The sequence below is a fragment of the Pristiophorus japonicus genome, chromosome 4 (genome assembly GCF_044704955.1).
Source record: "Pristiophorus japonicus isolate sPriJap1 chromosome 4, sPriJap1.hap1, whole genome shotgun sequence".
Taxonomy (NCBI): domain Eukaryota; kingdom Metazoa; phylum Chordata; class Chondrichthyes; family Pristiophoridae; genus Pristiophorus; species Pristiophorus japonicus.
The window spans coordinates 13,686,918-13,707,628 of NC_091980.1; the positions used below are offsets into that span (position 1 = coordinate 13,686,918).

Consider the following 20,711-nt stretch of genomic DNA (forward strand, 5'->3'; position numbering starts at 1 on the left):
CAGACCAGATATTGATCCTCTGACCTTGTTGTTCTGCATGGCTCAGTTCAACATAATGCACATCAACTAAGCCACAAGGTAAAGCTATTGATTTTAATTTAAAAACACCTCTGAACACAGATTTTGGAAACACCTCGCTATCCCTGGTCAATAACTGCCCTGCTAACTCAGTCAGAACACCCTTTCTATACAAGTCTCTCAATAATAAGCACAAAAATGATGAGTTTAGCTAAAGAAACTACTGGTGGTTTGATTGCAATGTACATCAGAACGCCCATGTGATTCTACCTCAGTGGTTTATGGCAGTGAGTAACCGAGCAGTAGGGGTGGGAGGAACGGGTAGCTACTGACTTCAGCATCTTAAGATTAGCGAGCGCAAGTAGCCCAGGGATCCCATTTCCAATCACTATCCAGGAACTGTTGTTGTAGGAATAAGTATGTGATGACTGGATGAGAACAAGATCGAGTTTGGCTGTAACGATCTTCCCTCGCCCCCCTCCCCCCATGGTCAAATAGCTTGCTGCTGTTCACTGTCTAGGCTCACAATGAGGTGTAACTGGTGCCCATGTTACTGCACTACAGCTTCAAACCGTGAGAAGGGGCGTGGGGTGAAAAATGGCAACAAAAAATGAGGAATAAAAAAAGTTTCTGAAACACTTGGAAAACGTTCAGAATCACATTTCCAGACAACTGCTGACACTTTCCCCTTCTTACGTTGGATTCATGCCATGCATCATTCGTAATAGAGATGTGGTGAAGGCAAAGAATCTACCAGGATTCTAGCCTTACCACCTGAGCGGGCTGCTCGTTTAGATGTACGAGTGCATGGGGGAGGGGGGAGAATAGAATAGGGTTAACTGATAAGGGATTAAGGGGAGCGGGCAGGGAAGTGGACCAGAGTCCATGATTGGATCAGCCATGATCATATTAAATGGCGGAGTAGGCTCGAGGAGCCGTATGGGCTACTCCTGCTCCTAATACTTATGTACTTATGTTTCGACAAACCTTGATGGGCTCCATCTGATCAATAAATTATGCGTGAAAGTATTGCAAAGCCATTATCATTATTGATTTCTTGCTTATTTCCCGGCACATCTGCGGACTAGGACTACTGTAATACATTTGGCATTACTGAGCTGATTGTTGCTATTATATTCCTGCAGAAGAACATAAGAAATAGGAGGAGTAGGACATTTGGCCCCTCGAGCCTGCTCCGCCATTCAATAAGATCATGGCTGATCTGATCCTGGCCTCAACTCCACTTCCCCGCCCGCTCCCCATAACCTTTGACTCCCTTGTCATTCAAAACTCTGTCTATCGCCACCTTAAACATATTCAATGACCCAGCCTCCACAGCTCCCTGGGGCAGAGAATTCCAAAGATTCACGACCCGAAGAAATTCCTCCTCATCTCTGCCTTAAATGGGTGACCCCTTATTCTGAAACTATGCCCTCTAGTTCTAGATTCCCTCATGAAGTGAAACATCCTCTCTGCATCTATCCTGTCAAGCACCCTCAGAATCCTAAATGTTTCTTTAAGATCACCTCTCATTCTTCTAAACTCCACTGAGTATAGGCCCAACCTGCTCAACCTTTCTTCATATGTTAACCCCTTCATCTCAGGAATCAACCTCATGCATCAGCATCATGCAACCAGGAATCAGTATTGTGTCCGAATATTAAAAAAACAAAGCATGACTGCAGGCATGAGGAAGATTGTCTCGAAGTGTTACGTGTAAAAAAAAAATCACAAACTTGTTTCCAAAGAATTTGTTGATGCTTTTGTTAATGGTGCACCTGATGTCATCATATTGTAAGAATAAAAATGGTTATTAATGATTAAAATTGATTCTGTGTATGGATAAATGTTAAAAGTGTAGGTTATGCGGAAAGGCCCGTTTGTGTTGAAACAAAATGAAAGCCCACAGGTTGCCGCATGGGTTTTGAGTATTGGAAAGCCATTTAAACTAATCAAGATGACTGAGCCAGGCCAGACAGCCGCATGTGTGAGGAGAGCCAATAAGGAACTGCCCTGGAACCAAGGTCCAATCCTGAGGCTTTTGGAGGGACAATGGATTTTGAGAGGTATGAAGAACTCAGCAAAATACTTTTTTCTCTCTCTTGAACCAGCCAGCCAAAGGGAAGTAACGTATATCACTCTTTATTATAACCTCATCGTATCTGTTGTAACTAAGGTGGATGTGCAGGTGTGTGTGTGTTTTTTTTTAATAAACTGTTGCAATTGTTTTAAGAAGAATTGTCTCACTGTCAAATTTAATGCCAGAGATTTAGAAATCTTACAATATCTCCCAATTGCAGTACATATTGAGCAGATATTAACACAGGTAAAATCAAATAAGGGCTTGTAAAAAAAGCATGAACCGTAACCAGGTTGTTCTCCTTAGAGCAGAGAAGGCCAAGAGGAGATTTGACCAAAGGTGTTTAAATTTATGAAGGGTTTAGATAGAGTAAACAAAAAGAAACCGTTTCCAATGGCTGAAGGGTCAATAACCAGAGGACAGATTTAAGGCGATTGGCAAAATATATGAGGCGACATGAGGAGAAACTTTTTTAACGCAACGAGTGGTTAGGATTTGGAATGCACTGCCTGATAAGGTGGTGGAAGCGGATTCAACAGTAGCTTTTAAAAGGGAATTAGATAAATACTTGAAGAAAAGAATTGCAGGGATATGGGGAAAAAGCGGGGGAGTGGAACCAACTGGATTGCTCTTTAAAAGAGCTGCCGCAAACTCGATGGGCCGAATGGCCTCTTTCTGCGCGGTGTAATTCTATGATTCTAGTTCACCGTGTTGCCAATTTTCTCCTGTCACTAACTTGGTGCCGCAGCAGCAAAGTTTCTGCTGCAGACTCCAGGAACGGACTTCCCTCGAGATCTCAAACAAAATAACAACTTACCACATTTGTGCCAACACCCACTAAATGGACTGGCGTGGGGGGGGGGAGAGAAGGGGGGCGAGCTCAATAATAACAGGGTAACTATATTGCCCTGTACTGGGGGGGGAGTGAGGCGGATCTTTCATTCTTAATGTGTTTTAGTCAATTTAGACTGCACACTGCAAACAAATGCCTAATTTCAAGTTAATCATCATGAAAACGTTGTTGGGTAGCACTCTTGCCACAGAATTAGAAGGTTCAAGTCCCGCTCCAGAGACTTGAGCACATAATCTAGACTGATGCTCCAGTGCAGTGCTGAGGGAGTGCTGCACTGTCGGAGGTGTCCTCTTTCGGATGAGATGTTAAACCGAGGCCCCGAGTAGATGAGAAAGATCACATGGTACTATTTCGAAGAAGAGCAGGAGATCTCCCCGCTGGTATCCTGGCCAATATTTATCCTAAAACCAACATTACTAAAACAGACAGACAATCTAGTCATTATCACATTGCTGATTGTGGGAGCTTGTTGTGTGCAAATTGGATGCTACATTTTCTACATTGCAACCGAGCGCATTGGCCCAAACCTCTTTTAAGGACCCCTTTGCTCGAGCCCTGACCTCATATCTTTCTCCACGATCTTCCCTCATGACCTCTCCGAGCTCATTCTGTCAATGAGACCCACCTCCTGCTCCCTCGACCCTATTCCCACCAAACTGCTGACCACGCAACTTCCTTTTCTGACTCCCACATTAGCTGACATTGTTAACAGTTCTCTCTCCTCAGATACTGTCCCCCTCTCCCTCAAATCTGCCGTCATCACCCCTCTCCTCAAAAAAACCCTCGACATCTCCATCCTTGCAAACTACTGCCCCATCTCCAACCTTCCTTTCCTCTCCAAAGTCCTTGAACGTGCTGTCGCCTCCCAAATCCAAGCCCATCTTTCCTGCAATTCCATGTTTGAATCCCTCCAATCCGGTTTCCGCGCCTTCCACAGTATCGAAACGGCTCTCATCAAAGTTCACAAATGATATCCTTTGTGAATGTGACAAAGGCAAACTATCCTTCCTCGTCCTTCTTGACTCGTCTGCAGCCTTTGACACGGTTGATCACTCCATCCTTCTCCAACACCTCTCCAGCGTCGTCCAGCCGGAGATGAAGGGGTTGACTTATGAAGATAGGTTGAGCAGGTTGGGCGTTTAGAAGAATGAGAGGCGATCTTATTGAAATATATAAGATTCTGAGGGGGCTCGACAAGGTAGGTGCAGAAACGATGTTGCCCCTCATGGGGGAATCTAGAACTAGGGGGCATAGTTTCAGAATAAGCGGTCGCCCATTTAAAATGGAAATAAGAAGGAATTTCTTCTCGGAGGGTCGTGAATCTTTGGAATTTTCTACTCCAGAGAGCTGTGGAAGCTGGGTCATTGAATATAGTTAAGGTGGAGATAGACTGATTTTTGAACAATAAGGGAGTCAAGGGATATGGGGAGCGGGTAGGGAAGGGGAGTTGAGGCCAAAATCAGACCAGCCATGATGTTACTGAATGGCAGACCAGGCTCTAGGGGCAAAATGGCCTACTCCTGCTCCTATTTTCTATGTTTCTATGTTCTTATGTTCTAAGTGCTCCCTGAAAACCCAGAGGGTATGGCTTCCTGCGCAATGCCCTCCTCCATCGTCTTATGACAGCTGCTCCAGCTCTTTGCCGTCTTCCTTGCTGCTCCCTTTCATCCTCCCGCCCCGAAGGCTGCTCTCCGAGACCACCCACGGCTACAGTCAAACTATTTCAGAGACAGCTGACAACAGCACATCAGCAAAATCTTGCTTTGTTTAGACAGAGTGAACTTTGTAGAATGGTAAAACCGATCAAAAAACAAAGTTAACAGGCAGTCCTGCAATGACAAACTACTGCCGAACCTGCATAATCCCATTAAATATCGCCGGTGAGAGGACCTTCCTGCCAGTTAGCCCCATGTGTTACTGTGAGAGTACAGCATGCGGCGAGTAATGCACTGGGGTATAGTTATAGTTGTTACCAGGTTAATTGTTAATTTTTAAATCTGAGTGATAGATTTTGTTGACCAAAGTTATTAAGGGATTTGGGGTGTATCGAGTTAGGTCACAGATCAGCCATGATCTCAGTGAATGGCGGAATGGGTTCGAGGAATTAAGTGGCCTACTCCTGTTCCTATGCTCCTAAAACGGGTCCTGCAAGATGCACACGACCCTAATTTAAATAAGTTATTCTGCTGCTTGCACTTTCTGGACATGTGCTCCTGCTGCCAATGCATCTGCCTGCACCAATATGATGGGCGGCGCACTTCTGGCTGGAATTATACATACACTTCCTGCCCACCATATTGGTCGTTAGGAGGCTGTTTAGTGCCTGGAAACAGTTGCCGTGCAGTCGAATCTCTAGGCCAATTCAAATTATGAATGCATATCATGTGTAGTCCCTCGGAATCGAGGAAGACTTGCTTCCACTTCCAAAATGAGTTCTTTGGTGGCTGAACAATCCGATACAAGAGCCACAGACCCTTTTACAGGTGGGACAGACATTCGTCGAGGGAAGGGGTGGGTGGGGCTGGTTTGCCGCGCGCTCCTTCCGCTGTCTGCGCTTGGCCTCTTCACACTCTTTGCATTGAGACTCGAAGAGCTCAACGCCCTCCCGGATGCACCTTCTCCACCTCGGGCGGTCTTCGGCCAGGCTCTCCCAGGTGTCAGTGGTGATGTCGCACTTTACCAGGGAGGCTTTGAGGGTGTCCTTTTGACGTTTCCGCTGCCCACCTTCGGCTCGTTTACCATGAAGGAGCTCCGCATAAGGCATTTGCTTCGGGAGTCTCGTATCTGGCATGCGAACTATGTGGCCTGCCCAGCGAATCATGGGGCAATATTGTATTTCTCCCTTAAAAGCTGGTTTCAGAATGTTACTTTCCTATTATATCTTGTACTTTTGTTAAATTCCAGCTTGTTTACTTGGCAGATATACCCTTTATTCCGGCAAGTGAAGTACAAGTGCATTTGGTCTCTGGCAGGATGTTATGCAATTTTTTTTGCATAATTAATTGTGCCCACAAAATTTGGCATTTTCTCTTCGTTTAAAATTCTGAATGTTGCACTTGGGCATCGGTTTAAAGGGGAGCAAAGGTAGAAAATATTGGCACCGTACACGCTTAAATCTCAAAATTACACAATTATCCAATACTATCCTATTCTTCGACTGAAGGAATAACAGAGGATTTGGCAAACACGTACCAGAAACTTTGGCGCCTGAAGTACCAGAGAGAAAAGATCCCCCCATCATCATTAAAAAAGGCCAGTCAAACGAGAACACATTTGGAACAGGAGAGAAATGCAATGGGACAAGAGGGAGAAATGGAGCCAGAAGCTGCTCACTATGCGCTGTGTTAAGATTCAGTAATTTTCTTCTTCTCAACATAGAATTAAGTGGAAAGTTTTACACAGCATAACTACAAGCTTGTAAGATCTGCGGTCAGTCGTCCCATGATATCATCCTGTCTAGAATTGACTTCAGGAAGATTAAGGAATGAAGATGGCAATATGTAACGGCAACAGCTAAGCAGCTATATATTATCCACATCAGTGTGGTATATGATTCAGAAGAATAACCAAAAGGTTGAGTTTGTGAGGAAACTAAAAATAAAATACATTTTTCAAGCCACCATAGTTTTCTTTCCTTTCCTTTATATAAACCTTTATAAGGAGATAGATAGTCTGGAGGCCTGATCCCCTTCCATTGCCTCTGGATAATTAACTACAAGTTAAGCAATTCAATATGGGCAACCTGTGACAGCGTGGCTAAAATCAGGAACACTCCACGTGCTTCACTGCAAAAATCAAGCCGCTAAATAGATTCAAGAGCAACTTTCAAAATATATATACTTGAAAAGGAAAAAAATTGCAGAGATATAGGGAAAGACCAGGGAAGTGGGATTCATTAGATAGCTCTTCCCAAGAAAATGGGCCGATTGGCCCTCTTCTGTGCTGTAAGATTCTACGATTCTCACATTTGTTGGTATCCCAATGTACTATAGGTGCGACGTCCAAAATCCGGAAAGTTCCAGAATCCGGACTGATCTGTGGCGGGGTCGTGCAGAAACTGGAAGATGTTCCGAAATCCGGACTCCTCCGCCTTGGCCGCCCAACCTCTCGCCGCCTCAGCCCGACTGACCTCCCCCGGCCTGAGCCCACCCCATGACCTTGGCCCAAGCAACCCCCACCTGGCTTCAGCCCGACCGACCCCTCGCCCCCCCACCTTTCTCGACCCCAGCAAAGACATTCCGAAATCCGGAAATACCCAGAATCCGGAATGGCCTTGGTCCCGAGGTTTCCGGATTTCAGACATCACACCTGTATTATTATTTCTACCACTACTCCCAGTAGACTCGGCCTATATTCTCTAGAGTTTAGAAGAATGAGGTGTGATCTCATTTAAACATACAAAATTCTTAAAGGGCTCAACAGGGTAGATGTAGGGAGGATGTTTTCCCTGGCTGGCGAGTTTAGATCCAGGGGTCACAGTCTCAGAATAAGGGGTCGGCCATTTAGGACTGAGATGAGGAGGAATTTCTTCACTCACTCAGAGGGTTGTGAATCTTTGGAATTCTCTACCCCAGAGAGCTGTGGATGCTCAGTCGTTGAGTATATTCAAGGCTGAGAGTGATAGATTTTTGAATATTAAGGGAATCAAGGGATACGGGAACAGTGCGGGAAGGTAGAGTTGAGGTAGATCAGCCATGACCTTATCGAATGGCGGGGCAGGCTCGAGGGGCCAAATGGTCTACTCCTGCTCCTAATTCTTATGTTCTTATGTACTACTTCAAATCTACACTCAATTTTTAAAGCAAATGTTTATGGTGTTGTTTTAAAAATAGAGTTCGTAAAGGGGAAGAGGCAGCTCTTGGAGAGCGACGAGAAGGACGAGAATGGAGAAGTTACAGCTGTGTGAAGAGTCCAAAGGGTCTATTGTTGCCTGAACTCACCATGGTGTGGGCAGCTCCTCTTGCAAAAATCTTTCTTTTTCTCATCCAACTACCTTTCTTTCTCTCTCTCTCTCTCTCTCACCTTTACTTTCTAGCTTCTTTCTTATTCCCTGCTTTAAATGTGTCTTTTTTCCAGTCCTTGTCACTTCCTCACTCTCTTTCTTTTCAATTTTTACATTTATCCTCTTCTCCTTTTACAATGCCTGCATTGTTCTCTCTCTCTAGAAAGACAGCAAGTCCAGGAAGGGGAAGCTACATCAGAAGGGCACAAGCAGCGGTCTGTGGGGAATCAGGCACTCATTAGGTAGGGGTGGACAGTGGGTATTCAGCAGGACCATTAAAGATCGGATTCAGGGGTGTGCCTCTCTTCAAAACAGGTTCAGAGATGAATTTTTGGTTCACAAGACGACAGCAGGCAGCAGAACTGAATCCCAACTCTCATTTCGTCCTGCAGCCGGCCAAGGCTTTGAATAGGGGTCTGAAAATATATGGAGCACCAGGTCTAAGGCCATAGGAGAATGTGAGGTGAGCTGCAAGAGGCACAGGAGCACCATACAAGTACTCCTCACCTTGGTTTTTGTATAAAAGCAACTAAATATAGAACATAAAAATGACTCGATTTTTATCAAAGACTTAATTTCAAATGAAAATTCACCAGTTGGTCAAAATATGTGGCAGTCAAAGTGCTGTTGCAATGGCTTCCAATCCAAATTCGATTTAACTCCAACCATGGCTGGTTGTCATTCTTGGCTATTGGGTCACTTCATTGCATCAGGGGTTAGCCATGGCTCGGTCGTGGCACTCTCGTCTGAGTCAGATGGTTGTGGGTTCAAGTCTCACTCCAGAGACCTGAGCAAAAATCTAGGCTGACACTCCAGTACAGCACTGAAGGAGTGCTGCCTTGTCAGAAGTGCCATTTTCTGGATGCGACTTTAAACCAAGGCCCCGATGGCCCTCTTAGGTGGATGTAAAAGATCACAAGGCACAATTTCGAAGAAGAGCAGAGGAGTTATGCCCGATGTCCTGGTCAATATCTCGCAACCCACATCACTACAAGAACAAATTACCTGGTCGTTATCACAATGCTGTCTGTGGGAGCTTGCTGTGCGCAAATTGGCTGCCACGTTTCCCACATTACAACAGTGACTACACTCCAAAAGTACTTCATTGGCTGTAAAGCACTTTGAGACGTCCGGTGGTCGTGAAAGGCGCTGTATAAATGTAAGTCTTTCTTTCTTTCTATATGCTGATCAACCTCCTGTGAAATTCTGTGAAGCTCTTTGAGACTGGCTGAGGTTGCAGGAAGCGCTGCATAAATGCAAGTCTTTCTTTCTTATTAATACCAAACCCTTTTCAAGCAATTCATTCGAACAAAACGAAATGTGCGGTAATCGCATTTTGAAGGCTGCACTTACTTTACAAAGAAAGCTAATGCTGAACCCGAACGCTCCACCATTCCGTGATCCTGCGTTCATGAAGTTCCCCACCAACAGGACAATTTCCATCAGCTTGGAAAAGTTTTCACTGCTCCTCACTTCCTCGCAGGCTGCTTTCACCGACACAATATCCGGTTTAATGTTATTAACCTGCTCTTCAAACTGGAGCTGAAACAGGATCGCGTTCAGTCGGGGCCTCAGTCGGTTCACAGAACTGATCTACAATTGAAAAGGGAGACAAATGGTTAAATGCACCCGATAAGAAAAACGACAAAATACATTAATATCGCAACTCTGTGACGGATTGAAGCATTTGTGATCCAGAGCCCTAAGCACATAATCTAGGCCGACAATCCAGTGCCGGGAGTGCTGCACTGTCAGAGGTGCTGTCTTTCGGATGAGATATTAAACCGAGGCCCCGTCTGTGCTCTCAGGTGGATATACAAGAACCCGTGGCCACTATTTCGAAGAGGAGCAGGAGATTCCTCCCCGGGGTCTTGGACAATGGACCTGAAATTCCGATTTGGCCTTCCCGCGGGCAATTTTATAGAAAAAATCCGCACCTACCTTAAGCTGCTGCCCACGTCCACACTTCCGAGCCTGTGGCCTCCCCTGACTGCCGCAGCGCGTGCACGTGGGGACGTGCGCAGTGCTGGAGCTGGCACCACATGACTCTGGGCAGCCAATCAGGTAAGGTATCATAATAATAGGAGTTCCGCAGGGTCCTAAACTCCCTAATGCTATGAGTGTGATAGACCCAAAACACAGTCCCAAACACCCAAAACAGTAATAAACTCCCTAATGCTATGAGTGTGATAGACCCAAAACACAGTCCCAAACACCCAAAACAGTAATTATAAAATAGAAAATAATTACACTACATTCATTTAAATTAAAGTTATTAATGTCTTAAAAAAATAATTTCCAATTTTTTAAAAAGTTTTTATAAATAAACTTACCGTTGTGGGGAGGGCTTTTAATAATATGTTTTAATAACTATTTTTAGATGTTTGTGTTTAAAAAACACTTGCGCCTGTAAAAGTAGGCTATGCGCCTGCTTTTTCAGGCACAAGATTTTTGAGGACATTTGAAAGCGTAAATATCAGAAATTTACACTTACAAGTGTCCTCGCTCCCGATCTGGCTACGATCTGTCAAGCCAGAAACTTGACAAATCGGAAATGCCGGTTTCCAGCACATGCGCGCATTGCGCGCTGGACCCAGGGAGGCTGGAATTTCAGGGCCAATATTTATCCCTCAACCAACATCACAAACAGTTAAATGGTCATCATCACGTTGCTGTTTGTGGGAACTTGATTTACACAAATTGGCTGCTCCGTTTCCCGCATTGCAACAGTGACTAGACAACAAAAGTACTTCATTGGCTGCAAAGCCCTTTGGCACAACCTGAGGTCTTGAAAGGCACTACAGAAATGCAAGTCTGTCTTTCTTCTAAAGCAACACACAGTCAGGTTTGCTCGTTACTCGTAATGTATTTTTTAAAAGCTTCATTGACTGTGAAATGCCTGGGACGTCCCAAGGTTGTGAAAAGTGCCATATAACTGCAAGTTCTTTCATTCCTTATTTATTTATCGGTCTCAGAGGGATAGGGTCGGGAATCAACCAGTTTCCACTCGCTTCTATTCAGTGACCTGTACTCGAAAGAACATGCATGGATGTTGGATGAAAACAAGCCTGGGTTCAGCCATGCTGCCCTTTATGGTCTGATAGCATGCGGATACTCAATGTCTGGACTCAAAGAAGAAGAATGGCTATTCGGGTTAAGTCTCGGAATTCTTCCTCATTTCATGCCGAAAAACATTTTTAGAAAAATATTTGTTGATTTTTTTTTTGGAGAAGCAACAAATTGAGATTAAATTAAAGAAATTTACCTGCAGAGAGAGAGACCCACCTTCCTCGTTCCTGCTGGATTTGTGACATCACTGACAGGGTGTGATTCTGAGTAAGGACACTGGCTGCAGTGGGGGACACAACTTCAGGCTCCATAGAGCCACCTAGCCTCGAGAGAGCAAAATATTGGACAAGGTACTCTCCCTCGACTTTGCTTCCCTTTAAGCATTCTTGCCATCCCACTTCACACCTTGGTATTAAGCAATCCAGGAATTAACAGTGGCACAGATCAGAATAGGCGGCTGTCAGAATTTAACATTCCTCTTTAATCGTTACCTTTCTCCTGAAGCCAGTGAATCCTTCAATTGTCTTGGGTGTCCAAGTATTTGCAAGCTAACCACTGTGGACAGTATTTCAGCAGAGGCAGAAACCGTCCTCACTAAGAATCTACACTTGCAAAATTCCAGTGGGGGTCACTTATTAATTATCGATGGGAGGTACCTTCGATGATTTTCCTCTCCCCAATGCAGAGGCAGGTTTTACAGCCGCAACTCAATTTTCCAAATGAGATGAACTAACTCAGCACAGGCTGGCATTGAATCTGGGACATCTATACGGTTCAAAGAAAATGGCTGGGAGTTTCTTCGGATCTGCTCCCACTCCACTGCCGTAACTTCCCTGGAACCACATGCTCTCTTGCATTTGAAAGGGATCACTGATATTTCTTTGACGTACACAGAAATAACCTTCAACTGAATTGAATTGTGTGAAGTAACGCTCCCTTGTTAGTTTGGATGAATGACTATGACAGAAAATACAAAAAACAAGCTTTGGATAAGGGTGTGAACTGTAAAATGCTGCAAGCACAAATGACCAGCCTTCCAACTGTATTTGAATCACAGACCCCGACTGGCACATGCTATCATTCACTTGCCATCAGTGATGAGTTCTGAGCCAGGTGGTTAACTGGAGCATAAGATGGTAGTGAATTTCTTCGCAAAGGGAAGGAAATCTGGCTCAATCAGACATGCCTCACCAAATGGCACCATCTGCCAGTCAACCAAAGAACATTGAAGGCAACTGCAGAGAAGTGTAGAGTCCATTTTATTCCCAGATACCTTCCTGAGACACACCTTTGGATGTTAAAGGCGCTATACAAATGCAAGTTGTTGTTATTGATAAAGGAAGACATGAAATCATGGATGCAATGGAAGAATGGGGAATTATAACGCATGTACCCATTTGAAACCAGCACTGGTTAGAGCAATGGGGGAAACCAACATGCCTGAGCATCACAATTGCTGCATGGTTCTTGCTGGTTGCGGCTAAAACTGATCTCGGCTCGCTGGATGGGAATACGGTTAGATCAGCTCTTTCTTAACAGTCTATTAATGAAGTTAGAAACTTCACTTTGCATTTGCTGCTATTATATGACCAATGCATCTCAAGCAGCATCATAAGAACATAAGAAATAGGAGCATGAGTAGGCTATTTGACCCCTTGAGCCTGCTCTGCCATTTAATAAGATCATGGCTGATCTGATCATGGACTCAGCTCCACTTCCCTGCCCGCTCCCCATAACCCTTTACCGCTCAAAAAATCAGTCTATCTCCGCCTTAATATATTCAATGACCCAGCCTCCACAGCTCCATGAAGCAGAGAATTCCATAGATTTACAACCCTCTGAAGAAATTCCTCCTCATCTCAGTTTTAAATGGGCGGCCCCTTATTCTGTGACTATGTCCCCTAGTTTTAGTTTCCCATACGAGTGGAAATATTCTCTCTGAATCCAACTTGTCGAGCCTCCTCATTACCTTATATGTTTCGAGAAGATCACCTCTCATTCTTCTGAACTCCAATGAGTATAGGCTCAACCTATCTTCATGAGTTAACCCCCTCATGTCTGGAATGAAGCTAGTGAACCTTCACTGAACAGCCTCCAATGTAAGTATATCCTTCCTTAAATACGGAGACAAAAACTGCACACAGTACTCTAGGTGTGGCCTCACCAATACCCTGTACAATTGTAGCAGAACTTCTCTGCTTTTATACTCTATCACCCTGGCAACAAAGGCCAACATGAAGACAAACGTAGGTCCCATGCAGTCGGATTCAGGTGAATTTATAATGGGGAACAAAGAAATGGCAGACCAATTGAACAAATACTTTGGTTCTGTCTTCACAAAGGAAGACACAAATAACCTTCCGGATGTACTAGGGGACCGAGGGTCTAGTGAGGAGGAGGAACTGAAGGATATCCTTATTAGGCGGGAAATTGTGTTTGGGAAGTTGATGGGATTGAATGCCGATAAATCCCCGAGGCCTGATAGTCTGAATCCCAGAGTACTTATGGAAGTGGCCCTAGAAATAGTGGATGCATTGGTGATCATTTTCCAACAGTCTATTGATTCTGGATCAGTTCTCATGGACTGGAGGGTAGCTAATGTAACACCACTTTTTAAAAAAGGAGGGAAGAGAGAAAACAGGTAATTATAGACCGGTTAGCCTGACATCAGTAGTGGGGAAAATGTTGGAATCAATCATTAAGGATGAAATACAGCTCATTTGGAAAGCAGTGACAGGATTGGTCCAAGTCAGCATAGATTTATGAAAGGGAAATCATGCTCGTTGAATCTTCTGGAATTTTTTGTGGATGTAACTGGTAGAGTGGACAAGGGAGAACCAGTGCATGTGGTGTATTTGGACTTTCAAAAGCTTTTGACAAGGTCCCACACAAGAGATTGGTGTGCAAAATCAAAGCACATGGTATTGGGGGTAATGTACTGACGTGAATAGAGAACTGGTTGGCAGACAGGAAGCAGAGACTCGGGATAAACGGCACCTTTTCAGAATGGCAGGCAGTGACTAGTGGAGTACCGCAGGGCTCAGTGCTGGGACCTCAGCTATTTACAATATACATTAATGATTTAGATGAAGGAATTGAATGTAATATCACCAAGTTTGCAGATGACACTAAACTGGGTGGCGGTGTGAGCTGTGAGGAGGACGCTAAGAGGCTGCAGGGTGACTTGGATAGGTTAGGTGAGTGGGCAAATGCATGGCAGATGCAGTATAATGTGGACAAATGTGAGGTTATCCACTTTGGGGGCAAAAACACGAAGGCAGAATATTATCTGAATGGCGGTAGATTAGGAAAAGGGGAGGTGCAACGAGACCTGGGTGTCATGGTTCATCAGTCATTGAAAGTTGGCATGCAGGTACAGCAGGCAGTTAAGGCAGCAAATGGTATGTTGGCCTTCATAGCTAGGGGATGCGAGTATAGGAGCAGGTCTTGCTGCAGTTGTACAGGGCCTTGGTGAGACCTCACCTGGAATATCGTGTTCAGTTTTAGTCTCCTAATCTGAGGAAGGACGTTCTTGCTATTGAGGGAGTGCAGCGAAGGTTCACCAGACTGATTCCAGGGATGGCTGGACTGACATATGAGGAGAGACTGGATCAACTGGGCCTCTGTACAATGGAGTTTAGAAGGATGAGAGGGGATCTCATAAAAACGTATAAAATTCTGATGGGACTGGACAGGTTAGATGCGGGAAGAATGTTCCCGATGTTGGGAAAGTCCAGAACCAGGGGACACAGTCTTAGGATAAGGGATAGTCCATTTAGGACTGAGATGAGGAGAAACATCTTTACTCAGAGTTGTTAACCTGTGGAATTCCCTGCCGCAGTGCGCTGCTGATGCCAGTTCATTGGATATATTCAAGAGGGAGTTCCATATGGCCCTTATGGCTAAAGGGATCAAGGGATATGGAGAGAAAGCAGGGAAGGGGTACTGAGGGAATGATCACCCATGATCTTATTGAATGGTGGTGCAGGCTCGAAGGGCCGAATGGCCCACTCCTGCACCTATTTTCTATGTTGCTATGTTTCTACGTAACATTCCATTTGCCTTCCTGTACCTGCATACTAACTTTTTGTGTTTCATGCACAAGGACCCCCAGGTCCCTCTGCACTGCAGCACTTTGCAACTTCACGCCCAAGTTACCCCACAATTTGCATTGATGCAAACATCAAACTGCAAAGCAAAACGCGAGATACACTTGGCCAATGAAACATTGAACAAAATGGTAGTATCAGCTCTAACAGTGGATCAGGATGAAAAGCAGGGCTGAAATGCACTGAAATACAACAAAGTATTGATCTTTTAATAAACCACATCATTCAAAAGCACTCAAATGAAGAGGAAATAAAATGAATTTGCTCAAATGTTTCAGAGACACACCTGGGTAGAAACACCAAACACGCCCAGAGTTTTCACAAAGCTCTTTTTTTGTGTGGAATCAAATTTTCTTGCAATGAAAGGGTATATTTGTTGGAGGGAAAATGATTTAATGTATTGCCAAGCAACGCTAAGCTTGAGTTAAGAGGCAAGGCAATAAAAGGTGATCAACTAGACGCCGAGCCCCACAGTGCTTCATAGGATCTAATGTCACTGCTCTGAACCAGTTCTGTTGGCTGTGATCCAAACAGTAGCAGAAGGGAAGCTGGGAAGCAATTTTTCTTCAGCATAATCAGCGAGCATCATCCCTCGGTGACATTGTAAAGTGCAATTAATTCTGTCCACAGCAGGGCTTCCTTGTAACAGTCATGGATCAGGAATTAAGCCTCTTTTAGCATTTGCTGGCAGCTCATGGGCCAGTTTCACTGCTGCTTTTGTGCCGACAGGGCGTGGCTTTGGGCGATCATCAACGCAGAAGCAGTAGTATGGCTCGGGAGTTAGGTTGATACATAAGAAATAGGAGCAGGAGTAGGCCATTTGGCTGCTCCAAGCAATCTCACATTTTCCCACATTATACACTGGAGTACGAATCACACCAAAGACATGACACCACGAGTGGTAGTCTCATTAACTGGTGGGTTACATGCTGACTGCAGCACAACTGCAGCAGAGTGCAGGGGTAAGTTTGCACGTAATTCTGAATAAAAGTTCACTGCTTGAGAATACACGGGCTGCGGGGGTAATTGGGTTTTCCCGCTTCCATTATGGCACTCAACAGGTGTCAGCCCAAGAGTGATGCATGCAGCACAACTGCCCAAAGATGACTAAATGGAGACTTTTTTTTCCTATTTATTCAGTTGTCATGTTGTTAGCAACAGATGAATACATACCACTACTCCAAACTGCTCTGGCTCTGAGAGATCATTGTATTCTTCTTTCAGCTCAGCTAATGCACTCAACTGTTCCTGCTGAGGAAGCTGTTTAATGAGGTTCTGAAAGGAAGATCGATTCATGTTATTATCAATAGTATCTTGTGTGTCAAACTGCAAGCATTTTATATTGTACCGCACTACAATAAACAAGGTCAGTTGACTAGCATATAAACACTGGTACGTGATAGTGGCTATAATCACATTAACAGCCAATAACAACTCAATGTTTAAAATTTGTCGCAGAGCTGATTATTAGGTGTGTTCAGGCTCATTTACGGTGCAACGGCTGCTAAATTGCATTTTGCAAAATTTATTGATGTTAAGAGTTGCTCACTCATCCAGGACATCTTTCAGCTGGCTGGTAATATCAAAGTCACTCTCTTACACAGTACTGGGAGTTTATTTTCCCCAACGTCAAGTGTAGAGAAAATAAACTAAGCATTCGACATGTTCGACTGTCGGTGACTTCCCAGCCTCTTTCAGCTTTCTACTGTATTTGCTACTCAGTGTCTCCTACCCCCTGGTTACAAAACCAGGCAGGAAGAAGAGACGAGGAAAGGGAACACGGAGTTGCAACACTATCAAAGGGATCGATGAATAAATTACTACAATCATAGCCCATACATCGTTCTTGGTAGCATGATTATATGGTCATATTTATCCAGAAGCTCCACATGGCAAAGACTGGCGGGCCACTTAAAAACACAAGTGCTCATATAAAGTCAACAGAGACTACCCAAGGAAGCAGCACAAAAGGACAACATGAAGCAAGTGAAGCAGACAGCCGTGTCATGTTTTGGTGACAACCATTTTATTCGGCCATTGTGCCCCCGTCAGCAATCGCTTGCGGACCAGTGTGTTTCGCCGAGTAATTAAAGCCTTTGGCGTCGACGTGCTGTCCCGATTGTGGAGGCACTCAAGTTTCTTTTGACACAGGCAGCATATTGTAGGAGTCAATGCGGACAGGTGTACCAGAAGATGACGGCTCAGTTAGGAGCATGCTCTGCGTGTTGACTGCAAAACTCCAATAATGCCCCTACGTTTTGGGATCGTTCTGCGTTTCTTTTGCTTGTTTTACGGTTATGTGTGTAAAGGACAACTGGCAAGTACTTGGTTAACTAATTTTTCTTTTCATATGACCTGAACAGAGCATTATCATTGGTCAGAGAGCTGATTACAGACTAGGAGCAAATTTGGGATCTTCCTGCCCTGTATGTTTCAGTCATGCAATATGTAACACAATGACCCACAAAGTCACTGGCCAGCTAAATTATGCTAAATGTTGAAGACTCAACATATTTTAGTTATTATTGAAGAGATGAAAATAAATACAAATATTGATAAATGCTTTGCATCCATCCCACTCTTAATACTTGTGGTAAAACCAACGCTTTAAAGCAGATAAAGGAAAAACTTGAAGACTTGCCTGGATCAGTGATTCTGTCAGAACCTTCTCATCCACTTCAAGAATCACGTTTTTGATCTGATCGTACGGCAAGCGGAAAGAACCCAAGAAGATAGCTATACAAAACAAAACACATTACGCATACACACAGTACAATATACATGTGCATTTAGACAAAAACACATGAAGAAGAAAAACATTTGATCAGTCCAAACAGGTCTACACAGGACACATTTCCATCGGTTTAATCATCTCAAATGACAGTTTCAATAGTCATTCAGTAAATCTATTAACTAGCTTTGATCATTTTGTTTTGTCACTGAATAAAGCTATTTGTGTTATTCTTTCGGAGACAAAAGGTGGATTTGACTCATCCTTATCACAGCATACTAATAAATACTTCAGCATTCTCTCCATGTACTTACACAGATTCTGAGCTGTTTTCCCATCCAACACTTTCAGTTCTTTCACTTTTTTCTTCTGTGTCGTTTTCCTGTCATCCATGTCTTGTTGCTCCTTCTTAGCTGTGTATAAAAACAAATATTACTTGGATTTGAACTTCAAAAGCTAAAGCTTAACAAATGAAAATGACAAATGGATATATACTACACCCACACTTCATGGGATTACATGGAATATACAGCACATAAACGCCGACATGAACTGGTTGGTTTGAATGATTAACCAGTCCATGCCGGTGTTTATGCTCCACTCGAGCTTCCTCCCATCTTTCCTCATCTAACTCTATCAGCATATCCCTCTATTCCCTTCTCCCTCATATGCTTGTCTAGCCTCCCATTAAATGCATCGATACTATTCACTTCAACCACTCCCTGTGGCAACGAGTTCCACATTTTCACCACTCTGGGCAAAGAAGATTCTGCTGAATTCCCTACCGGATGGCTTGGTAACTATCTTATATTGATGGCCTCCAGTTATGCTCTTCCTCACAAGTGGAAACATTCTCTCTGTATCCACTCCATTAAAACCTTTCATAGTTTTAAAGACCTCTATTAGGTTCACCACTCAGCCTTCTTTTTCAAGAGGAGAGAGACCCAGCCTGTTCATCCTTTTCTGATATGTATCCCCTTGCATTTCTATCATCATCCTTATAAATCTCCTCTACACCCTCTCGAGGGCTTCTATATCCTTTTTATAATATGGCGACCAGAACTGTACGCAGCACTCTAAGTGTGGTCTAACCAAGGTTCGATACCGGTTTAGTGTAACTTCCCTACTTCGAAGCTGTGTTCAGCGTTAAGAGGGAACACAGATGGGGAGACACAACAAAGCTGAAGAAATTGGGGCCTGTAACAAAATGTTGAAGCGCAAAAACTCATGGATGTATAATAAGGAAATAAAGTAGCTACAGGCTCAAAGAGGCAGGAGGATTATATTCTTTGTTTTTTGTGCATTCTGCCTCTGCCAATTCATATATTCTCGGCTCTGGAGTCAGCTATGGCTCAGTGGGTAGTATTCTCGACTCTAAGTCAGAGGTTTGTGGGTTCAACTCCCACTCCACAGACCTGAGCACAAAAATCTAGGCTGATGCTCCTGTGCAGGAGTGAGGGAATGCTGCATTGTCGAAAGTGCTGTCTTTTGGATGAGATGTTGAACCGAGGCCCTGTTTGGCCCATTCAAAAGATCCCATGGCACTATTTTGAAGAAAAACGGGGGAGTTCTCCATTGGCTAATATTTGACCCTCATCAGCTATACTAAAACAGATTATCTGGTTGTTTGGACATTGCTGTTTATGGGACCTTGCTATGTCCACATCGGCTGCCACGTTTTCTACATTGCAATAGTGACTACACTTCAAAAGTACTTAATTAACTGTAAAGTTCTTTGGGACGCCCGGAGGTTGTGAAAGGGGTATAGAAAGACAAGTGCTTATTCTGCTTTCTCACGAGTAGGAACATAGGAACAGGAAGAGGCCATTCAGCCCCTTGAGCCTGCTCTGCCATTCAATGAGATCATGGCTGATCTGTGACCTTATTTTCAGGCGAGCGCCCACGGGAAGCCCAGAACCGGGATTTCAGACCCAATATCTTTGATGAACAAAAATCTATCAATCTCAGATTTAAAAATAACAAGTGACCTCGCATCAATTGCTATTTGTGGACGAGAGTTCCAAACTTCTACCACCTGTTTCCTAACTTCACTCCTGAAAGGCCTGGCTCTAATTTTTAAACTTGCCTCTAACAGATTGAAAAGACTGGGTGAAACTAAAAGTTGAATCAATGAACTGATGTTAATGATATATAGGATAACATGAAATAGAAATACAAACGTAAAATACCGCGGATGCTGGGAATCTGAAAATGCTGGAAGTATTCAGGTCAGACAGCATCCGCGGAGCTAGAGTTAACGTTTCAGGCCAACGACCTTTCATCAGCATTGGAAAAAGTTAGAGATACAACAGGTTTGAAGCAAGTGCAGAGGCAGGGAAAGGGGGGAGGAGAGGAAAGAACAAACAGGAAGATCTGTGATTGGGTGGAAGGCAGGAGATTAGTTGACAAAAAGGCATGATGGTGCAAAGCGAAAGGAGGCACTAATGGGAGAAGTAAAGAAACAAAAAAAATGCATCAAGAGGTAGAAATGGGAATTGCAGAATCATCAACAACTGACGTTTGAAAAAAAATGGGAGGAGAGGTTATCATCTGAAATTGTTGGAACTCAATTTTGAAATATATGTGGAATAAAAATAATTAGATTTTAACATGAATTCTAAAAATATTCTACAATTATTGACCACTCTACATAACTGGGTGATTCCAGTAATTTTCTTTCCAATCCAATACAAATGCCTGATGCAGCTTCGAAAAGATGACATATTCAACTACTGTATGAAGCTTGGTTCAATACCTGAGGATTCAGTTTACTGCACATCACCAAAGAAGAACTGCGTGAGCTTTATCAGGAACTAAATCACGCTTTACCTCTTTTTATATATAGAAGC

At 43.8% G+C, this 20,711-nt stretch overlaps 1 protein-coding gene across 1 annotated transcript in view; it reads right to left on the bottom strand.

Annotated features, from left to right (window-relative positions):
* The window catches only part of LOC139262844 (protein diaphanous homolog 1-like), a 460,427-nt gene that overhangs the window by 104,887 nt on the left and 334,829 nt on the right, over positions 1–20,711 (bottom strand). Inside the window, exons 18-21 of the mRNA XM_070878024.1 lie at positions 18,177–18,275; positions 17,773–17,867; positions 16,305–16,406; positions 9,307–9,546 (exon numbers count right to left, since the gene is read on the bottom strand). Of these exons, the coding sequence (XP_070734125.1) occupies positions 9,307–9,546; positions 16,305–16,406; positions 17,773–17,867; positions 18,177–18,275 (536 nt within the window). The remainder of the gene's footprint in view (positions 1–9,306; positions 9,547–16,304; positions 16,407–17,772; positions 17,868–18,176; positions 18,276–20,711) is intronic.